The following is a 19,721-nucleotide window of genomic DNA, read 5'->3' as shown; positions in this document are numbered from 1 at the left end:
AATAAATATAACTGAATATCACGCAACAGTAAGGCATATAATAAACTAATTTTTAGGATATGCAGAGGTTAATATAAAAGCTTTGCTACAAAAATACCTACACAGAGCATAATTCAATGAGCTCTGAAATACAATGTAACGAAATAGCCTATGAGATTCAGCCTACTTAGCAATTGTTACTTAAAGAATGGACATACACTATTTCGAGAATCGAGACAAGACGGGAAATGTTTACGATACTTGTCGTCTCGTCTCAATTTTCATCTCCAAAGAGAAACGAAAATTTTGAGTTAGCCTTGTCCCGTCTCGAATGTAAAATGTTAATTCTCATGTTATTTTATTTATTTTAGAAACGAGATGAAAAATTCCTCTTCTCGTGAGCAACATTAAACCAAACCGAAATATTCTTAACTAATGTCGCGTTTCTGCTTGTAATGGTATGACCTGAGGGATAATTAGCTCCTAGCTTTTAATCTTCTACGAGATAATAATAATTATTATTAGCTTATTATTATTTCTGAAGATTTGATAGTTCAAGTATTGAAACATCCGAGTATTCAAATATCTGAATATAATAAAACGTATGTCAACGCCGATCAATCGCCATTAAAAATCCTAAAGCAAGAACAGCAACAACAAAAAATTGCAACTTGCATTCGCACAAGCACCTTGACCACTGAACTGCGATCGCTACGCGGTAAACGATTCGTCTTTAGTCTGGTTACGTTAGGTTTCTTTGTCTCCGCTTGCAAACTTGTATGTTATATTTCTTCGATTCAAAATGTCTTTCGTATTTCTTTTATGATGTCGGCAAAGTTTACATTAATAACTTGAGTTGTTCTTAAACCGTTGGTTCACAAGTTTTTTTTTCTCCACACGAAATAACAAATATGACAGATTGAATTCTCATACTCTCCATTTCTTTCAAAGCAGTCGCCATTACCTGGTCAAAAACTTATATCCGCCACGATTCATATTAACCAAAATAAATTCATTTTTCGGAAGCGGAACTTTCACTTTCCGGATTTCGGAAAATTATGGAATTTAGTTAAACTCCGGAATTCAGAAGAATTCCGGAACTCGGATAGAATCCGGAATTTAGAAAAACTCTGGATTTTAAAAAAAAATCCGGATTTTTCCGAATTCCGGAATGTTAACGAAATCAGAAATTTCTAAATTCCGGATTTTTCCGAATTCCGGAATTATTCCAAAATCCGAATTTTCCGAATTCCGGAATTTGTCCGGTTTTACTTTTGGGAATCCGGAAAGTAATAATTCCGGAATTGGGTATCCCTAGTTTATACACAACCTTTCAGAACACTAAGCTAGTAGCTGTCTACAAACAAACAAGTAATGCAAAGCATTTCGTATCGTGCAATACGTCATGTATTAAAATCCGACAGCAGTTTCAGTATCTAACCAGAAATTGCATGTATCTAGTTAGTGGAAGCTGAGGTATGAAGAATTATATTGTGTCTTATCTTTTTGTGTCTTATACAACCCTACAAACCACTGAATATCTAAACGGCTTTCGTTAAATCCAAGTTGTAGTACTCACAGTTACATCCATTTGTGTCTATATGATCGTGTTACTAAAGCTTACTATATGATAGCGTTAGTAAGCATATTTCTGCTCTCCCGTAAAGTTGTGATACGATCTACTACAGGATAAAGAATCAATTATCAATTTAACCAAGTTGTATTAATACACATCTGCTCCTTCCTCTGTCAACTCTGGTCGATCTCGTTGACGCGACATTTTTGCTTTTTTATACCCCTTTCTTCGTTTACTGAACTAAACAGTAACTGTTCTGAAATATACTACTGCGCATGCCTCGTAGATAAATATTTCTGATGCCAATAGTTTCCGTTTTGTCCAAGGCATGTTCTTTTTCTTATTCCCAGCATGACCCTTTTATTACATTATATGAAGAGCATGTAGGTCTAAATACCTCATGTATTACATAGAATGTAGGTTTAACTCTTCCAGCAAAGAAGAAACGTGATCATAGTATACAACCCACAGAAGTGATAGCTGGTAATACAGTGGTCGTAATCCCTAACGACACAGGGAGTGAGCAGTGTCCTCCTCGCTGGTCTAGGGGCTAACACGTGCGTCTTTGGTGTATGGTGTCCCGGGTTCGAGTCCCGGCGGGAGATCATTTATGATTTTTAACTGTCCTCGATGTTTCTGTGTTCGTGTCCTTGTCGTTACAAGTTATTAGAAAAAGCAAATTAAACGAGTGAAGCAAGTAAAATTAGCAATAAGTAAGTTACTGAAAGAAGTTCGGTGAGTCAGTGAAAAAAAAGTGGACAAAACACTAGCTTTTCGCGCCGTCCATGCGAGTTCGAATCTATCTCGGATTGTTTTTTTATCCATTTGAGAGAAAGTATTATTTCTTTCCCTACAGGTAGTCACTATTTTCGTATTTTTCGCCGTCCTTCACAGTTAAAGTAACTGGCTATTCTTATTCTTTCTACGAATGATGGATCTTCTCTTTGGTTTCATGTCAAACATGCACACGTAATGAAAAGACGCTGTTGATAATAATAATAATAATAATATGAAATATTACTAGCTAACTCGTGTGTGTATTTTGACAATATAATTTTATATTATTATGTGGAAATAAGTAAGGCTGGCTGGCGCCCCCCCCCCAATTTTTTCGATGCGCCTTATGGGACCACGGTGTCCAACGTTGGTCCCATCCCAGTATCACCTCCTGCTCTCTCGATATAAGTTATCGACATTTTGCCTAAAAAGGGCTCTGCCGTAGCCCCATGACTCCCCATGACAATGACTCTTCGTTCATTTTGCATTGAAATCGCTTCTTTTTCTGAGTACTATGATGTCCAACGTTGCTCCCATCACTCTACAATTTCCCGTTCTCTCGATATAAATTGCTAATATTTGGTTTGTAAGGGAGATATAGCATTACAATCATTACGTTTGAAGAAGATATTGCCTTGCCACAAAAAATACCTATTATTATTATTATTATTATTATTATTATTATTATTATTATTATTATTATTATTATTATTATTATTATTATTATTATTATTATTATTATTATTATTATTGTTGTTTTACTTACCACTAGTGTTGTCTACCTTTATATGCAATGCAATATGTTACTAAAAAGCAAATCAAATAACACTCCTCGCCATTCACGGTCACGAATACCTATACCTATTTATGGGCGAAATTTGGTTCCCTTGGAAATTTTTAAGAGTTTGAAGGGCCGCAATTTTGAACATTTTCATCTGATTATTCTGGTTAACAAACTCATCAAGTTATTTCAACAATTAATGTTTGTGCCAAGTTTCGTCTCAATCCGCTGAATATTAGGGTGGTTATGGCATTCACAAATAACGTTATATGTATACAGATAGATAGATAAACAGACACACAGAGGGAGAGAGAAAAAGTGTATTGCTTCCTTCTCGCACCTGTGGTGGGTCAGAGCTAAACCGGGCCTCTGTGCAAAACGTATTGACCAGCCTAATCTAAACACTATGTATTATTAACAAAAAAATTTAAAAATGTCCTTACCGGAGATTCGAACTGACGTCCTTCGCATTTGTAAGCCAGCACCTTAACAACTACACCAAGATCATGGCGTAGTAAACGTTTGGTTGTAGGCGTATTTGTTGTATTTGTGTTTTATGTTCCCACTTCGACAACTTTTAGTCTTTTTTCTTCGTTTAAGAGCTGTTTCTGGCTTTCTCTTTCGGTGTCGTCCTTTATTTAGACTATGCACTATTCGTATTCACAGCTTGTGTCCCTCGGCAATGTCTTATGCAGATTAGAATTTTTTTTTTTTTTGCCCCTCAGTAAACATTTGATTGATTTAATTCTCATACTCTCCACGGATGGAGAGCAGGAATGCCAGACTCGATAAATAGGTGTACATTTACTTTCCTGACAGATAATACATGTCCACTGTTATAAAAAAAATACATATTCACTAATACAAAAAGTACATATCAAATAATGTCTTGCAAAATATTTTACAATATCTGAGTTCCTTTCTCTGTTGAATCAAATGTTAACAGAAATTTCTATCCACGTAACTTTTTTTGTTTTAATTATTCCGTCAACTACTGTCTGTTCCAAATGACAAGTTAAAGGAGCAGCAGAAAACTTGTTTCCAAAATAGTTTCCTCATAAGAAAGAGTAACGAAACCTTTTTATTTTTAACGTTGATTGTTCTCTTCTTGTTTTTTTGTTTGTTTGTTTGTTTGTTTGTTTGTTTCATCCTTTCTTATTTTGTCATTTCTGGTTTCGAAGCGGAGTCCGGATCCCCCGGACCCCCCTTGACTACGTGCCTGTACTAACCCAAGTTATTGTGATAATCATCCATGAGCTGTTTTGTACGTGTTTTGAATGATAGCATTGACTATATCCAAAGGAAACCTTAATAGAATAATGATAAATATACCCTGTCTCTTTTCAGTATGCACTGAGTGAGCAAATATACAATCTTTATTGTAAATATTTGCTCATAGTTCATTTTAATGGTTTGGTGCCTTTAACACTTGGTTTTATTATAAACAGCTAAAGTAAAACAGCTAAAGTAATGAAGTGCGAACGTGAAATAAAAGCAAAGATAATAATGGCGAAAGAAGCCTTTAGGAGGAAGAAAAGTCTGTTTTGTGGGATCTTGAATAAAGAGTTGAGAAAAAGACTCATAAAATGCTTCGTGTGGAGTGTTGTACTGTATGGGTCGGAAACGTGGACATTACGTAAAGGTGACGAAAATCGACTGGAAGCCTTCGAAATGTGGGTGTGGAGACGAATGGAAAGAATTAGTTTGGTCGAGCGGAAAACGAATGAGAAAGTGTTAGAAATGGTGGGTGAGAAAAGAACACTTTTAGATAGTATTAGGAAGAGGAAGAGAAACTGGTTGGGACATTGCCTACGAAGAGGGACGTCCTAAAGGGTATGGTGGCGGGAAAGAGAGGGTGGGGGCAAAGGAGACTACAATTAATGGATGACATAAAAACAGAAAGATCATACGCGAAGACGAAGAGGTTAGCGGAGGACCGTGGAGCATGGAAGCTTCTCAGCTGGGGCAAGTGACCTGACAATAAAGGCAGAATACCTATGATGATGATGATGAAAGTAAAAATTTGCATGTTTCCTGACACTAAAGAAAACTTGACTTTTGTCATAATAATATACTGAGTTTTACATCTTGAACAATTTTTAGTAATATTTTCTTTGTTTCAATTTAGCCTAATATAGAGTGTTAGTTTCGTTTTGAGAAAAAATTACATTTAATTAGAATAAATATTTTAATTATTATTATTGTTGTTGTTATTCTCGTTTCAGCTAAAAATGTTGGTTTCGGCATATTAGTGGGCGTTAGAGGTATCAAAATGGCGTTGCGTACGAAAAGATAATTTCAAGTTTCCAACTATCATATTATTCCCAGATGTTCTTCGAGATGAAAATTCCATCAATTGTACAAGTTGTTTTTATCTTCATCTGCAGCGGTAAGAAAAACTTAATCTTGTTTCTTTTATTGGTCGTTTCATCTACCAGTTTCATGTGCTAAGAAGAAAATAATTATAGGTAGCTATGGTATCCGTAGGTACTCATAGTTCATAAATTGGATAAACTAATTTGTAAACCACAGTGAATATGTAAACTACGTGCTGTGAAATTACTCTTAGAAGAAATATATTGTCATCGATCAGGAATATGGATTCAGACAATGATGTTTTCGGAGTTTACGTTTCACTCCATTGTTAAGCAAGTTATTATGGAGAAATAGGCATTTACTCTTTCTCTCTCTCTCTCTCTCTCTCTATATATATATATATATATATATATATATATATATATATATATATATATATATATATACAGTGGCGGCGGTTGGACGTTAAAAGTGAGGGGGCAAGACATGATCTGAATATTTGTATATAAATGTTAGTTTTCCTGGTTGTTTCTAACATTTTGTTTGACGAAAGGTTGTATAACTAATAGGATACTATATTTTCAGTTAAAATACCGTATATCGTATATAATAGTTTATTAAGTAAATTGAGAAGAACAACGCAAGTAGATACTAGCCCTTTGTACTCTTAAACAACGAAAGTGTAAGAAGAGATTTGATTCCTTGCTCATGAACATCTTAAAATTCTGTCTGGAAAATTGTGTGATCAGATTATTTAATAAATTTGCAAAACAAATAAATAGAAAGGATAATATTAATCATAGTAATGAATAATGATGCTTGTTTTGCAAAAGTTATATTGAAACTGAGGATTAATGAAAAACTTAATATTTAATTCCACACATGATATTAAATGTATGTTATTACTCTTAGAAAATGAAAGACAGTAAATACTACAAGCATATGCTACGACATTTAAAGAAATATTTGCTTTTGCAACTTCTTGAAATATGTTCGTTGCCATTAGGTGCAGATTTCACTTTCTTGGAACACATCAAAACACAACAATACTTACAATCCACACTTCAGTTATACAAAATAAACTTAAAACCTAGAATTATGTTCAATTTACTAAATTTTATTGTATATACACTCGTACATCCTTAAACACAACACTTCACTCGTATATTAGACAATGGAAAAGGTAGAAGTTGTTTCTTATCACGCTCTTTTTAATCGATATTCCTTACTTTAGAAAGAAGAAAAGACATTTTAGGAACTGTCAATTTTTGTGCAATTAAAGAATAACTTGTGAAATAGGCCCTACTTTTTTTGCATAATGTTCTTTCGATTAGCTTCAAAGCGGCTCACTAACATATCGAGCCCTTGTAAGAAGAAATGAAAGTATGCTGAAATTGTGCTCCAATAGGTTATTTTTTGGGGTTATTTTCTGTGGCGATTAAAACGCAATTACTGTAGCTTTCTTTACTCCACGGGAAGACAACCAATACGTATTCACGCAACAGCAAATATTATATGGCAGCATTTTTTCCTATTAATCAGTAACACATACAAAATCGTTACATTTCCAAATGAAACCATATACATTAATTGGTTACTTCAAAAAAGTGCGGGGGCAACTGCTCCCCTTTGCCCCCCTAATCGCCGCCCATGTATATATATATATATATATATATTGTGTTTTAAAACAACACCGACAACTTTTGGGTAGTTCCGCAACTATTTTTATAAAGGTAGTTAGTGAGTACTTTATATCATATGCCCGTAGCCAAACTCTCTCTATAAAAATTCCTGCATGAGTACCTTAGGATTCTGAAACATGCATTTTTGGATAGCGCACATATTAATTCCTTAGTAAAGTCTTGATCCGACCTTTAAAGTCTGGAGCTATGGACCTTTACAGTTCGTTTTTTCATGTTTTCTTCAGCCTACAACTCCGAAAGAAAGCATTTGTGCACCCAGGATGATCTATACTTTCTGTCTTATCTTGGTGTCAGGAATTATCTCCCAAACGTTATCGGTGTTGTTTTTAAACATCCTGTATATACCAAAACCATATCCTAAAAGGAAATGGAATTGAGTGATTATACCTCCCTTAAAGAAAATTCTGCGTACGCCCTTGAAAGGAAATGATAATTATATCCTGGAGTGAGATTCCGATTGATAAGTTACATATTAACAATGCAGGAAAGGTCAAGATTTAACAAGAAAACACAATTTAAAATGCAGTATATTAATTCATAATAATGTTTAATATTTAAGAAACTACAGATAATATGCAGAGGGGTGTCAAAATGTAAAAATGAAATCTTTGAGTTTTACGTCCCACGTTTATGCCGGTTAGGCTAAAGGAGACGGTGATAATGAGAAATTAATGAAATAGTGGAATGAAGAAAGTGGGAGGAAACGGGAGAACCCCGAGAAAGCCCACGCACACGGTGTTTGTCCACCAAAAGATTCACTTGGCGGGGGCTGGGATCGAACCCGGAACCCCAAGTACCAGAGGTGAACGCTCTACCACTGAGCCACCGCGGCCCCCAGGGTGCCAAAATGTGTTTACGGTCGCATAGAAATAGTTGCAATACACATGTATAATATTAAAATATTCTAATCATACATAGTGTATGCAGAATTTCGTCAAGAGAGGCCGTCAAACTTCTAAATTCATATCGTTTTAGGATTTTTGAACACATATCTTAATACCACTCATTCTAGCTTTGGAACTTCTTGTGTAAATTAAAAGACAAATTCTGACCAAAGCATATATTAACTAATAAATAATAGCGTTACAGTTTCGGCAAATTAACTTTGCCTTCATCAGACACATTATGAAAAAGGTGGAAAGAAGCATTATAAGAAAATGGAAAGAGACAGAATGGATAAGAAAGGAAGGAAGCCAGAAACTTATGAATTGGAATAGCGGACTAAATATACATGATGTAGGGAGGAAGATTTTGGATAAAACAGAGAAGAAAGAAGAGGTAAAAACAGGTATATTGAACAGCGGATAGACAATTAAAATTTAATGTTTTTCAAAAGTGAAAGTTATTCATTAAGAATACACAGGTGTGCCAATTAAAAGTTTAGCTCTTAAGTGAAAGCTGATCATTAAAAGTTGCATATGTATTAATTAAAAAATGTTAAAAAGGAAAGGACGAATATGATTGGTTCATGGAATGACCTCCTCTCATTTTAAGAAGTATATAAGCTGTAATCTTAGAAGAAATTGTATTTCATAATGTGTCTGATTAATGGCAAAGTTAATTTACCGAAACTGTAAGGCTGTTATTTATTAGTTAATATATGCTTTGGTCAGAATTTGTCTTTTAATACATATCTTAATATGGTAATTGTTGTTTTTTTCTTTTTTTCAATTATTTGTTGAAGCGAGTTAAAACCCGGAAACCCCGTTTACGTATGCCACTGAATTGTAGTATCATAACTTCTGCACTAGCATTTCAATGAGGCATCTCGTTGGATTGAATTGGATTTTAGCTGCTTTTCAGCAGCAACGCTATATAAGACGTGAACCTATAGCTGAACGTGGGATCCGAATCATATGAATTTCGCCGGGAATCAAACCCAGGGTCTCCAGCGCGCGCTAACCATATAGCCATGAGAAATCTGTAAAGATGGGTTGCCACGTTAGAACTTGTAGCTTTCATTTTTTTAAAAAAAATCTTGAAACTCTACCATATTTCACCGTGTACACATAGTCTTGAAAGGGTCATAAAACATTTTTTCCATCTTGCAAGGAGTCGAACAGTGTCCAACTTTCTGGGACGTCTCGCTTGCTACCTGCTTACGCCCTCCCGCTAACATAAAGGAAAAACCAGTTTCGCCGCTTCCGAAACAATGGATTCTTTTGGACAGGGAGAGGGAGTGCGCCGAAATACACGTTTTTAATGAGAAGGTTAATTATTTGTCCACTAGACTGCAGTTCTGCATGGGTAGTGATACGTTTCTTGCTTACAAGAAGTTGTAAAATCTAAACAGTAGATAGAAAGATCGGGTAGCAAGGTCTTTTTTATGACAGCTACAAGATTCATGTAAAGTGGAAACGTGATCTAAAAGACACTTTCTGTTATGACTTTCTATTCCCTGTGGATACTTTTGTAATCGGCCACTAATAACCCCTGTCAATGACGATTTTAAAGATTTACCCCGGGAGACTTTCAGTACAGACGGGGTGAAAGCAGAGATTTGCGTCTACGCGTAAAAAACGATAGTTTACGTTTACGTGTCAACTATGCGTAGACAATGTAAACAACGTAGACTATGTAGAATATGTCAACAACACGTTATTTAATATGGCGTCGTGGACAATAAAGGAGCTTTCTTTTGTCGTTACCTTGCGAAATTGCGTACAAAATAAAATGCGTAGACCAGCGAATAGTAACTTTCGAATACTTAGTGTCGTCTTGATGAAGGAAAATGAAAAATATTATGCATTTTGTAAAATATGCAAAAAAAAAAAAAAAAAAAAACTGAATGAGGAAATATGAACAAACGAGCAACGAAATTTTTCCTTACATTTGATAGTGGTTGTCTACATAGTCTACACGGGAAAAGGTGTAATGTAGATTACGTATAGTTTACAGTAGACAATCGCGTAGACGTAAAATTATAGTTTACGGCACATCACTGGGTGAAAGTAGTATTGGGAAAGCAGTTAACCAACGCCTCTTGCAGCCAGGCGAAAGGAGGGGAGGAAGTTGCCCTCCCTAAATTTTGGAAGGGCGTTCAGTTCTTGGAAATTCATACCTAGACATACTAATTTGCTCATGTATATACAATACCATAGTACTTAGTATTTTTATATTAAATACGTACTATAGTTCATTTACTGTCGTTATAGTAAGGACATGTGCGTAAATAACTGTTTTATATGATATATTAGTGCACGTGTCATAAAAGTATGAGTGTATTCGCAACTGCATTGTGTGTCGGTGTTTTATCCACCCCTGCAATATGTCTTTTGCTCCCTTCTTGAAAATAAATCTACGAGTGTCCTTGCTGGTAACCCACCCGTTACACATACGCAACACTCGTGAATTTCTAGCTAACTTTTTAGAACACCAAGGACAGTGTTTTAGATTCTTATAATTTGTTTGCAAAAGTTTAACCAATTTTCATGTTATTGGGTTGGTGCGATTTTTACGTCTGGTTGGAAATCACCTTCTGTAATGCAACTAATGGATTGACAGAGTTCACGCGTAGGGCTACGACGCAATGTCACAAAAAACATACATTTTCTGAAAACAGACCCAGTCAGTCATGAAACAACAGGGTCGTATGATCGTGCACAGTAAAAAACGCACAAATGAGTGATTTTCCTTTACATATTCAGACTGGAACTTTATGTACAGGGAGTCCATAAAGCCCTGCAGGAAAGTAAAACTCTATAACTACGAAACTGTGTAATGTATTAACAAATACTTTTTGGTGTACTTACAGAAAGATTCAAAGTTTTGTTTCAGCTAGTTAAGGTTCATCGCCAAACCTCCAATTATGCACCATTCACGTCCAAACACTCTTGCAGTCTTTTTGAGAAACCAAGAATTGCGTGTTGGCGGTGCTCGTCTGGAATGTTCAAAATCACATCAGTTATTTTGTTCCTGAGATCGTGCAGATTAGCTGGCTTCTGCGAATACACCTTGGTCTTCACGTGTCCCCACAGCCAGTAATCACAAGGCGATAAATCTGGTGATCTTGCAGGCCAAGGTATGGGTCCTCTTCGGCCAATCCATCTCCCCTTAAATTCTTAGTTAAGAAACTGTCGAACTTGAAGAGCATATTACGGCGGTGCCCCATCCTGTTGCATGTAGACCTCATTAAGGATGCCTAACCTAGTAAGTTCTGGCAAAAGGAATGTCTGTAGCATGTTCAGATAATTGTTACCATTTACCGTCTCTTCCTCGAAGAAAAAAGGGCCGATAATGTGGTCCATTGAAACAGCACACCACACATTGACTTTGGGACTACCCCTATTGTGCTCCTCGAATTCACGTGGATTTTCCATCCCCCAAATTCGGCAGTTGTGCCTGTTCACTTTTCCCGACACATGAAATGTGGCTTCATCTGAAAACAGAAATCGAGACAGAAGGTCACCATCTTCTTGTAAGCGGGTAAGCATTGACTCACAGAATTCCATTCTCATGTCATAACTTATAGAGCCGGACCTTCAAATTCTTGCGGACGATCTGTGTAACGTAGACTTCGGTATTCCCAGTTCCAATTACGGTATCTACGATTAAGCGACTTCATTGGACTCCTGGCTACGCTGTCCTGCAACGTGTGAATCACATCGTCACTCGTTACTGGCCTTCCACTGCGTGGTAAATCTGACACACTTCCCGTTTCTTTGAACTTCTCGTACCACCTCTTGATACTTATTTCTGCTGGGAGTATTTTCCCATACGTTGTTTGGAACTTTCTCTGCACTGAAACGCAAGATTTTAATTCCACAAACTATAAAACATATTGTGCCTTTTCTTTAATAGACGCCATCTTAAGTCACGTGATTACCGGCGCAAACGTCATCGAGCATTGTGGCCAGAACAAAACTTTAAACTTACCTTCTTCCAACCCCAAAAATGTATACACTTAAACGTAACGGTTTCCAAATTATAGAGTTTTACTTTCCTGCAGGACTTTATGGACTCCCTGTATATTGAGGTGGCTTGAGTTATTGAGTTTGTTAGTTTTGGATATTCTAGTTGCGAATTGTGTTACAAACAATAGCTTTGAGATAAAACTTCATCTTTGTGTGCATATCATTGGTTAGATCATTTAATTGATTTCTGTTTCTTCATGAATTTCTTTTTCTACAGTTTCGGACATTGACTTGGTGACTGCTAAAGGAGTAGTGGTTATTGGTACTGGTGGAAGAGCTGATCCGAGAAGAGAACCTACACAAGTAGGAGTATACGGTAAGTGTAATTTATTAGAACTTCCAATATTTGAATAATATTAACTCTACAACAAGTAGATAAGAAACTGTAATATGATCTTGCTATGTGTAAAGATACCAGGAATTCGTTTTAAAGATTTGATTAGTATGTTTGCTACCAAACCTGAGTATTTGTACTTTAAAATAATAATAATAATAATAATAATAATAATAATAATAATAATAATAATAATAATAATATAATAATAATAATAATAATAATAATAATAATAATAATAATAATAATAATAATAATAATAATAATAATTCTATAATCCTTTATTTGTTACAGTCAGCAATTTAAACGATAATGTTATTATTCCGTTTTATTTACACCTTTATGTGATTGTATTAAGTTGATTTCTAATTATTTGGTTCACGTTAGAAAAATTACTTATTACGTGATGAATAAGTGTCATACAAATATTGCATTGGAAGCATAAGGATTTGTTGGTTTTTCTTTCAGCTATAACTTACTACGTAGACATTCTTATATTACCAAACAAGTGCACAATCAATTACTTCGCTGGCCACCGTAATAACATATTATTAATGACGTTTAAAATCAAGTTGATCATTGCCGTTTTTCTTACACTGTTATTATTGTTATACTTACATTTGTATGTGTGTGTATATTTTACCGTCCTTATGCAATATGTGTTATGAAGAATAGGAACAATCTTCATTAGCGTTGGTCTCCGGCTCACGATTTGAGGTTGAATCCAGTGTGGTTTCCTGGTAAAAAGATCATAATGTAATATCATTAATTGCAATAAAGAACATTCTCCATCATACTACGTATATCGCCTCCAAGAAAACAAAATTATAGGATTAAGCCACCGTTCCCAGGTTTATAACCTACAAACTAGTTTTTATATATAGAGCGTTCACCTCTGGTGCTTGGGGTCCCGGGTCCGATCCCAGCCCCCGCCAAATGAACTTTGTGGTGGACAAACACCGTGTGCGTGGGTTTTCTCGGGGTTCTCCCGTTTCCTTCCATTTTCTTCATTCCACCATTTTATTCATTACTCATCATCCTTTAGCCTAACCGGCATAAGCGTGGGCCGTAAAACTCAAAGATTTCATTTCATTTCATATATATGTGTCATATATACAGGGCCGGATTTAGAGGATGCACCGGTGTAGGTGCACCCCGTTCGTTGTAAACGTACACTATCTAAAATGAGAAGCTGGTAGTGAAAATGGTAACACTTTCCGAAACGTTCTGCCGTCATGCTTGCGTTTGGAGCTTAAAAGAAAGTGGAATATTGAAAAAGGAATAGTTTAAATCGATTTTCTGTAGGTTGAAGGAAATGGATTTACCAAGCAAAACAATATAACATTTCTAAAGTAGGGAAGAAAACAGAAACCAAAAGCAGAGAAGAACATTTTTTTCTGCATGCCACTTGCGGCCCTCTTTAAAATATCCCCGACCATTCTATGTATCAGTGTTGTCAGAGGTAAAGAACTGTCACGTGTTACTTTGAAGAGTTTCAGTGTGATTGATTATTTTGGTAGTTTTTGGTGCACCCACGACAGAAAAGCTTGAATCCGGCCCTATATATACAGAGTGGACCAAAAATAGGTATAGAGTCCCGTACTAATCGGACATTTTATATCGTTTATTTATTGTTATCCACACAGGTATTGACTTAGTTTCTTCCTTATTTGTTCTTAATTTATTTTCACTTATACCTTAAGCTCGGAATAAACCGAAGCAAATAAATTCATTATTTTAATCAATTAAAATGTCATATTTGATAGACGCACGTCTATATACCTACTTTTGGGCCACTCTGTATATATATATAATACTACAAATCTGAAATGTCAAACCTGAAAAGTTTTCAATAAACCATCAGACAAATTACAATAAACGCTTAAGGCCACTACACTAAACTTTCTCGCTTCAATTTCCTAAATTATATCATGTTATACTGCAGTTATTATTGAATAGTTTATTTGTGATATGTGAACAAAATTATTAGACAGTTTTGGAAAACTTCGTTCGGAAAAAGCACCCTGAAAAGTAAAATATTCCTCAGGATTTTTTCATGAGAAATAACTTATCCCATATATATTAGGGTTGTTAACAAAATATTTCTTTATGAAATGTTAAAAAAAACAAAAATCGTATTTGAGTAAATTGTCCAAAAAATGAAAAGAAAACTAAGCTTCCCCTTCGCGAATATTTTCATGAGAAATGATTTCCCAACATTATAAGGTTATGAAATATTTATATATGAAATATGACAAAAATCACCTAATTTTTTAGAAAATCGTCCGAAAAGGAAATGATCCCCTAGAGTAAACCACCCTTTGGGGAATTTTCAGGACGAATATGATATGCCATATTGTCAGGTTATTTATGAAACATTTGTTTGCGCAAGGTATGAGCAGAATCACCACATTCGTATTTAAGAAAATCGTCTCAAAATAAACTCATTTTCAGGATAATTTTTGTGTGTTTTTTCAGGATAATTTTCAATACAATACATTGATTTACAATATATTTGTTTATTAAGTATGAACAATATAACCTATGTCTTTCTTGAAAAAATGTCCGAAAAAACTCACCTTCAAAAGTAAACTATGCCTTGTGAGTTTTTCAGGACAAGTAAGATTTGCCATATTGTAGGTTATTAATGAAACATTTATTTCTGAAATATGAACAAAATAACATCAGTCCTTTCGAGAAAATCAAAAAGAACTCTTTCTCAAAAGTAAACTAACCCTTCTGGATCTTCTTCAAAGAAATTACCTATACTACAATATGGGGTTGTTGGGTGGTTCCGGGTTCGATTTTCGGTCGGGACCACTCGGTCGAAAAAGTGTAAAAAGCTTTTTCAGGCCAGCCATCCTGAATAAAGTTTTTCCTCATTCACACCAGCCAAATGCTGGGAAGGTACCTACCTAATAGGTCCCAGACTGCTTCATTCCTTCCCTTTCCCCGGATAGTGTGCTCGCCGAGGAACGTCATCCCTCATACGTTACGGGCTAAATGGCCACAGACGGTGAAAGCCCAGAAATGTAAATAATAAATCCTAAATATAAGGTTGTTAAAGAAATATTGGTGTATGAAACACAAACAAAATGATTAGAGCCGTTTTAGAGAGATAACACTTTTTCATTTTCACTCTTCAATAAACTAACCTTATTTTTCAAAGGATAGGAAGAAAATTCGGAAAAAGAGAAAGAAAACCTACAGATTCTTATAAAAATCTTAGGTTTACAATTTAGTGCGCATACGTTGAACACTGTGGCTTATAGATGAGCGTATATACATCAGTACAAACGAACAGACAAATGAACTAAGAAACAAACATACGTTCAAAAACCACCTTTTAAGTATGTAGGAGCCATGAAACGTGTAAATCAATTAAAATCTAGAATTCAGTTATTTTCATGATCACCACAATTTCTTCTTTTCTATCGTCGCTCGAAAGTAAAATTGAAGAGTGTACCATAAACTTCATTTATCTAGCTTTACAAAATATTAGTATTATTGAAAAAAAATCTTTGTGTGTGTGTTTTGGAAGAAATTGAATCAATATTCACTCATAATATAGCAATTACGTGAAAGTCAAAACAATTTTAATCCATCTAGTACTCAAACTAGCACATATAAACCTAACTGTATTGATCGTTTATGGTTAAGTAAACATGATTATTGAGTTCGGAAAAATGTTATTTTATTGTTAAATAATGACGTAAGAGTTTCAAATAATTGACTTTTACTTTCATACAAATGACTTTTTTTTTTAAGGATTATATGATAAACGAAGAAAAATCCGATATGCTTCTCACACCATATAGTCCACAGGTGTCAATTAAATGACATTCAAAGAGCTAAATATATATATAAATATATATATATAGCTCTTTGAATGTCATATATAGATAGATAGATAGATAGATCATTCTTCACATCAATGCTCGGCCCCTCACTTCTCACAAATTAGGTCGGTGCTGAGTGGACAAGTGTGTAGCTGGTTAGCGAGTGGACTGAGTATCAAAGTGGGTAAAAGTTTCTAGTATAGTGCAAGTGTAATATAAACACCTAAGTAGACGTCATTTGTACATTAATTTTCTGCCCTTCTTTCAGCTTTTCTCTTTCTATATGATGAAGCATCTGGCGAAAGTACTTACAAGTTGTTTTTCTGATAGATAGATAGATAGATAGATAGATAGATAGATAGATAGATAGATAGATAGATAGATAGATAGATAGATAGATAGATAGATAGATAGATAGATAGAGAATTTATAAGCTAATACACAGGCAAACTGGAGGACGCGATAATAGATATGAAATGAAGCAAAAAATTCCAGTGAACATGGGTCGAAAGTGGCGGCGTTTTTACGTGAGAGGCAGTAGCGTACCCAGGAATTTATTTCGGGGGGGGGGTTCAAACTAAATATGAAGCTATTTTATATTAAAATTGCTAAAATTGCCCCTAAAATTAGGCTAAATTTTTAAAAAGTCGAAATTTCGGGGGGGGTCCGGACCCCCGTGTCCCCCCTTCCGTACGTCCCTGGTGAGAGGAGTTGAAAAACCGGCGAGTTAATATCTCATAAACGTGGAAATATATAGCTGTTGAATCAAGTGATTACACAGCAAGTCGCACCTAACAAACGCAATGGCGTACAGATGAGCAGAATTATCGCCGTTCAATAGGGATCCTTACAGATACGGACATATGTATATGAATTCTTCAGCTGTCTGTATCGCATCGACCGCTCCACTTCAATCTCTACTCGTTCCATTTATCGGGTGCGATTTTCCACGTAATATTTTAACCTAACAATGGTATATTTACATGTTCATGAATATTCAGCATTATATCGGCGCTTCCACTGATTTCTCAATGCCTGTCACGTGAAACGGTGCGGCTTTCGACCTATGTTTATTAAAGATTTCTTACTTAATTTGATATCTACTTTCAGTACACAAACATTTGGCTTAATACAACAGCCATAATTTGATTAACTACTCAGCTATTGGTATCTGTAATTTCAAATCTTCCATACAATGCTTATAATTACAAGCATTTCCTTATCAAAACATTACGTCATTAAACTTACTCCCACTCGTTTATAACTTGGGAGTTCTTTGTTTCCATTGTCAAGCAAATTTGTTCATCTACAAATGAGAGATGATTTCTGGTTTGTATCTAATTATTACAGCACTTGAAGACCATTACATTACCTAATAAATAAAACTGAAAGTTTATGAGTTAGTGATAACTTTATCTTATATCTCATTTACTGGCATGTATAGTGTTATCTTCCTAGTGTCATTATGAAATGCTTGATGAGGGGAGGTATATTTTAGTATTAGTTTTATTAGTATTAGGTCGTATGGTTCTCGTATAGCATAAGTTTTCATATTAAAAAAAAAGAATTACGTTTTGTCAATTTTCTCGAAAAGTACGCATGAGAATTTACCCTCAATCGTGTAATTTTGTTCAGTTCTATGAAATTTATCAATTGAGATATATATATATATATATATATATATATATATATATATATATATATATATATATATATACTCTGTAAAGAAAAAATAGCGACACTTGCTCGGATATGGTTTTCGCAACATACTTTAATCAATATGATTTTTTACATGAATTCCTGATAATATTACAATACATATTCCTAATTAGCAGTTCATTCTTAATACTTGCGCCAGAGTTTCAGGTTTTTGACATTAATTTAATGAATTTATATGCATATATAAGTAGCTATGTGTGTTTTGAGCAAAATCGTTTATAGGAAAAGTTATACATAAAACTGAAAAAGATCAACAACAATAGCAGAAAACAAGAAATGGAATTTCTTAAGGGTAAGACATATTGTGTGCAAGCATCGGGAAGTACGATACACCAAACTAGTATTTTGTATGTGCACTATTGGCTTTCCGCAGTGCACCGAACCATCGGAGCCCTTTGGTAACAAAGCTATTGCAAAATGCAACCTCGATATCTCGGAGTAACACCTGGATTATCTGTTCCTTAAATTCCATTCTATTTGAGATAGTTGTCTATTGAATTTTCTACTCATATTGATCCACAAATTTTCAACCGGATTCATGACGGGTGAGTTTGTAGGTCACATGAGTCTCTAAATAGTCATATTCTTGAACCACGTATTAACGATTTTCGCTCGGTGACATGAAGCATTATCGTCCTGGAAAAGGAAGTAGTCAAAATTTTCTTGAGAAAAGTCATTTTTAGCTGTTGTAAGAACTTTATGTACCAGAATTTGAAGATATTTTCGTGCATCAAACGATTCTTCACATATATCCGTCGTTTTGACGTTTTTAATGGTGAACCATGCCCATACCATCACTCAGTAACTGAATATTTTCATCTCTTAAACAAAATCCTTGTCAAGTTCATTGCTTGTTCGTATATACAACTTCACACCGCCATCGTTTCCCACTATTCTAAACTTCTTTTCAACGAAGAAAACAACGTGCTTTCAGGTGTCATAAGTCCAAGTTGCATATCGACTCACAAAACTACATGTTGAAGTCCTCTGTGTTTTGTCAGTTTCGACTTTCTACGCGGTTTCTTCTTTGTAATATCCTCTTCATACAGTCAAGACAATACAGTTGTACGAGTAACTGCAGTTCCAAGATCATGTCAAACTACAGAAGCGATTTTTGGGGAAATCACTCCTTAAATCTGCAGTGCTATTGATTTCATTTAGCAATCTGCTCTGGGTGATGCTTTCTTTTTTCTTTCACACTGTTGACGAAGGGACGATTTGTTATGCTGTTTCCACTTGTGAATTACTCTTCCTGCCGTAGAATGATGGATTTTCAGAATTCCATCTATTCCTATAGAGATTTGCCTTAGCTGCGCAAAACAAGAACTATGTCTTGTTCACATGACAACAACTCACATTTTTTACCCATCTTATTTGCTTACAGTTCACATGTAGCAACAATATCATACACAGACAACGCTGCACAACAACAGTTTTGCCAGTTGACACTGTCCAAACCATGAGAAAGCAAAGAACAATCATAAAATGCTATTTACCTCAGCCTGCACATCACAAATGCAATGCAGAATTCTCACTACAATAATTTACGAGACGCACTCAGTGCCATCTATCGAAAATATTACTGATACACAAACAATTGGCAAGCGATGTCGCACACCACAGATGTCACAGATAACGCAAATGAACTATCCCACTCTTCATTTCCTTCTATTCCTCTTCTAACGGGCTGCAAGTATGGTTTTCTGTATAAGTTAGCTTGAGAATTGAGGTGTCGCTATTTTTTTCTTTACAGAGTATATATATATGTGTGTGTGTGTTACAAA

General features: G+C 35.1%; 1 protein-coding gene across 1 annotated transcript in view; it reads left to right on the top strand.

The window, feature by feature from the left end:
- LOC145664693 (uncharacterized) overlaps nucleotides 1-19,721 on the top strand; it is a 96,972-nt gene that overhangs the window by 63,972 nt on the left and 13,279 nt on the right. Inside the window, exons 2-3 of the mRNA XM_081731553.1 lie at nucleotides 5,339-5,502; nucleotides 12,263-12,361. Of these exons, the coding sequence (XP_081587679.1) occupies nucleotides 5,442-5,502; nucleotides 12,263-12,361 (160 nt within the window). The 5' untranslated portion in view covers nucleotides 5,339-5,441. The remainder of the gene's footprint in view (nucleotides 1-5,338; nucleotides 5,503-12,262; nucleotides 12,362-19,721) is intronic.

The sequence above is a fragment of the Thermobia domestica genome, chromosome 11, assembly GCF_964235325.1.
Source record: "Thermobia domestica chromosome 11, izTheDome1.hap1.1, whole genome shotgun sequence".
NCBI lineage: Eukaryota > Metazoa > Arthropoda > Insecta > Zygentoma > Lepismatidae > Thermobia > Thermobia domestica.
Note: the sequence above shows the minus strand (reverse complement) of the source record. Positions and strands in the feature narration are given on the sequence as shown.